Source organism: Formica exsecta, unplaced genomic scaffold (genome assembly GCF_003651465.1).
Source record: "Formica exsecta isolate Colony F162 unplaced genomic scaffold, ASM365146v1 scaffold1626, whole genome shotgun sequence".
Lineage (NCBI taxonomy): Eukaryota > Metazoa > Arthropoda > Insecta > Hymenoptera > Formicidae > Formica > Formica exsecta.
The window spans coordinates 7,668-10,309 of NW_021848945.1; the positions used below are offsets into that span (position 1 = coordinate 7,668).

General features: G+C 35.5%; 1 protein-coding gene across 1 annotated transcript; it reads left to right on the forward strand.

Moving 5' to 3' along the window:
* Positions 1 to 250: 250 nt before the first annotated feature.
* LOC115233210 lies at positions 251 to 2,115 on the forward strand. Its single transcript, XM_029803513.1, has 2 exons — positions 251 to 593; positions 1,218 to 2,115. The coding sequence occupies exons 1-2, from the start codon at positions 276 to 278 to the stop codon at positions 1,929 to 1,931; spliced, it is 1,032 nt and encodes a 343-aa protein (XP_029659373.1). The 5' UTR covers positions 251 to 275; the 3' UTR covers positions 1,932 to 2,115.
* The last annotated feature ends 527 nt before the right edge of the window (positions 2,116 to 2,642 follow it).

Sequence of the window (2,642 nt, forward strand, 5' to 3'; positions counted from 1 at the left end):
TGCGTACTGACTTGAGCATTTTTGCGCGCACGAACGATTTATCCGCACGAACGTTCGTACGGGTAAATTTTTTTGATATCAAAAATTTTTATTCGTTCATACAAAACTGTGCTCCAGTCGTTCGCCGTAAATCAATAAATAGCGAAATGTCGTCGAGAAGAGACATAACCATAGCAGCTGCAGCATATATTGTAATATACAATATTGTGCAGAAAAGGTCTGCAAAAAAAAATTCAACATGATGGTGGATTACACAGCTATATAACAACAGGAAAATGTATGGTGGCCATAACTTGCTAGCTGATTTAAAGCTGCAAGAAAACAGTTTACATTTTCACAATTTTGTTCGCATGTCATCGCAAGATTTCGAATTTTTATTGAATGCGATCGGTCCAAAAATAAATAAAATGGACACTGCAATGAGAAAAGCTGTCACTGTTACAGAAAGATTAGCCATAACACTACGTTTTTTAGCAACGGGAGACCCATACACAAGTATGCAGTATCTGTTCAAAGTTTCAAAACAATTAATATCCACAATTGTTCCTGAAGTTTGTCAAGCGCTTATCGAAGTCTTGAAAAAAAACATAAAAGTAAGAATATTGACAGATATTTATTTATTTTTTCAAGTTTACACTTCAATATCCGCCGATGCTAATTTAAGAATAGACGAAGAGCAAAAATTATATTTGTTAAAATTATCAGTTAAGAGAAAAGCTAATTTAAAAAAAAAACATTCACAAGTGTTGGAGGTCGTTATTTTGATGCATATTGTATTTCGGCATAGGTGTAGGGCAGTTGGAAATTGAACTGGTTGTGCTCGAATTGGAAAATGTTGGAGACGAAAGTGGACTGGGTGTAGTATGATGATCACCAAAAAATGTATGGGAGGATAATTAGTAATAGAGTAATTAGAATCGTATCTTCCTATGTCAGCTTCAAACAAAATATTGTTTATAGCATGCTCAACTTGTGCCCGCGTCTTATTGCTATAGCTTCTCAGTTTGTTGGCTACATGTTGTGAATATATGGCACAACTGTCAGGTGGTATTTCTTTCATTGTAGCCGATTCTTTAAGAATTTGAAATGCTTCTTCTAGTTTTGCGTCGTTCTTCTTATCACAGATTTTTTTCTTCTTTTGCCTTGAAGGCACTGGAGGAGTAAATAGTTCATTTTCAACTACTGTTGATTCATTTTGAGACTGATCTTGTATATTTTCATCACCCATACACAGTGGAAGCGATTACTTTAATTATAAATCAGCTTTCAGCATTGTCCTCTTTGCTGTAGTTGACGCTCATTATAATTTTATATACGCCGATATTGGATGTCAGGGCAGAATTTCTGACGGAGGAGTTTTTAAAAATTGCAAATTATCGAACAAACTAGTTACAAATAGGTTAGGTTTGCCAATAGAATCGAATTTGCCAGAAAAAAGCAAGAAAATACCATATGTATTTCTTGGTGACGAGGCATTTGCTTTGGGCGAAAATTTGATGAAGCCATTCTCAGGTACACATCGTAAAGAATCGGCTGAAAGGATTTTTAACTATCGACTCAGCAGAGCACGAAGGGTAGTTGAAAATGTATTTGGAATTTTTTCAGCGGTGTTTAGAGTATTACGAAAACCAATGTTATTGGAACCAGAAAAAGCGGAGTTAATCGTAATAGAGACGGTGATTTGTCTTCATAATTTTTTAAGAAGGAGCAATACTTCTCGAACCATATACACTCCTCCTACAAGCTTCGATTCAGAACAAAATGGAGTGTTAGTAGGAGGTAACTGGAGACAAGACAAACAAATGACTTCGTTAATTCCAATTAGAAACGTCCCGCGAAGATCAACACTAAACGCCAAAGAAATTCGAGACGGATTTAAAGAATATTTCATTACGAATGGATGCTTGGATTGGCAAGATGAAAGTGCTTAAAAATTATCTTAAAAATTATCTTATGTACTTACGTTCTCTGTATCAATTGTAGTTCGGGGTTCATCCTTATCTAATAAATAATGCATTCTTTCAAAAGCAAACCATTTTGAAACATATATGCTTTTACGAGCTGGAAAAAATTAATTTATGATTTTATTCTCATCAGATATTTATAGCAATTAACTGGAACTGATAAAAAAATAAATACCTTTTCCTGTTCCAATACTTTTTTTACCCTTTGCCTTTTCTCTACGAAAGGATCCCAGTAAACTGGCCATTTTTTGTTTTGCTATAACTGCGTCCATTTTCAAGTTATTTGCTATTATCTCCCAAGCATCAACCTTCTTATTTCTTGAAAAATGGAACTCGTGTTTAGCATCCCACAATAGGGGAAACTTTTCGTATTCATCTATTAATTGGAGAGCAATTTCATTCGTCCACTCCATAACTTTTTTTGCGCGCACGACGTTTCAGTTTCGCATACACGTCCAAATTGAGCATCGTTTCGCACATAAATTCTTTGATGAGCGACAAACGACGGATTGCGTTCGTGCGTGATCAGAGCGTGCGGCGAAACAAAGATGATACGCCCTCACTAGAGCATTCGTGTGCGCAAAAATGCTCAAGTCAGTACGCACCTTTATAAATGCACTTGCAGTACAATCACATTTTGATGAACGAAAATCTTTGCGACCTTATTATGTTATAATT

What these genes read in the sequence shown, in the direction of transcription:
- LOC115233210 (XM_029803513.1), top strand. Translation starts at nt 276, where the DNA reads ATGTATGGTGGCCATAACTTGCTAGCTGATTTAAAGCTGCAAGAAAAC. An exon ending in TCTTGAAAAAAAACATAAAA is followed by an intron (nt 594 to 1,217) that starts GTAAGAATATTG and finishes TCTTGTATATTT; the next exon opens with TCATCACCCATACACAGTGG.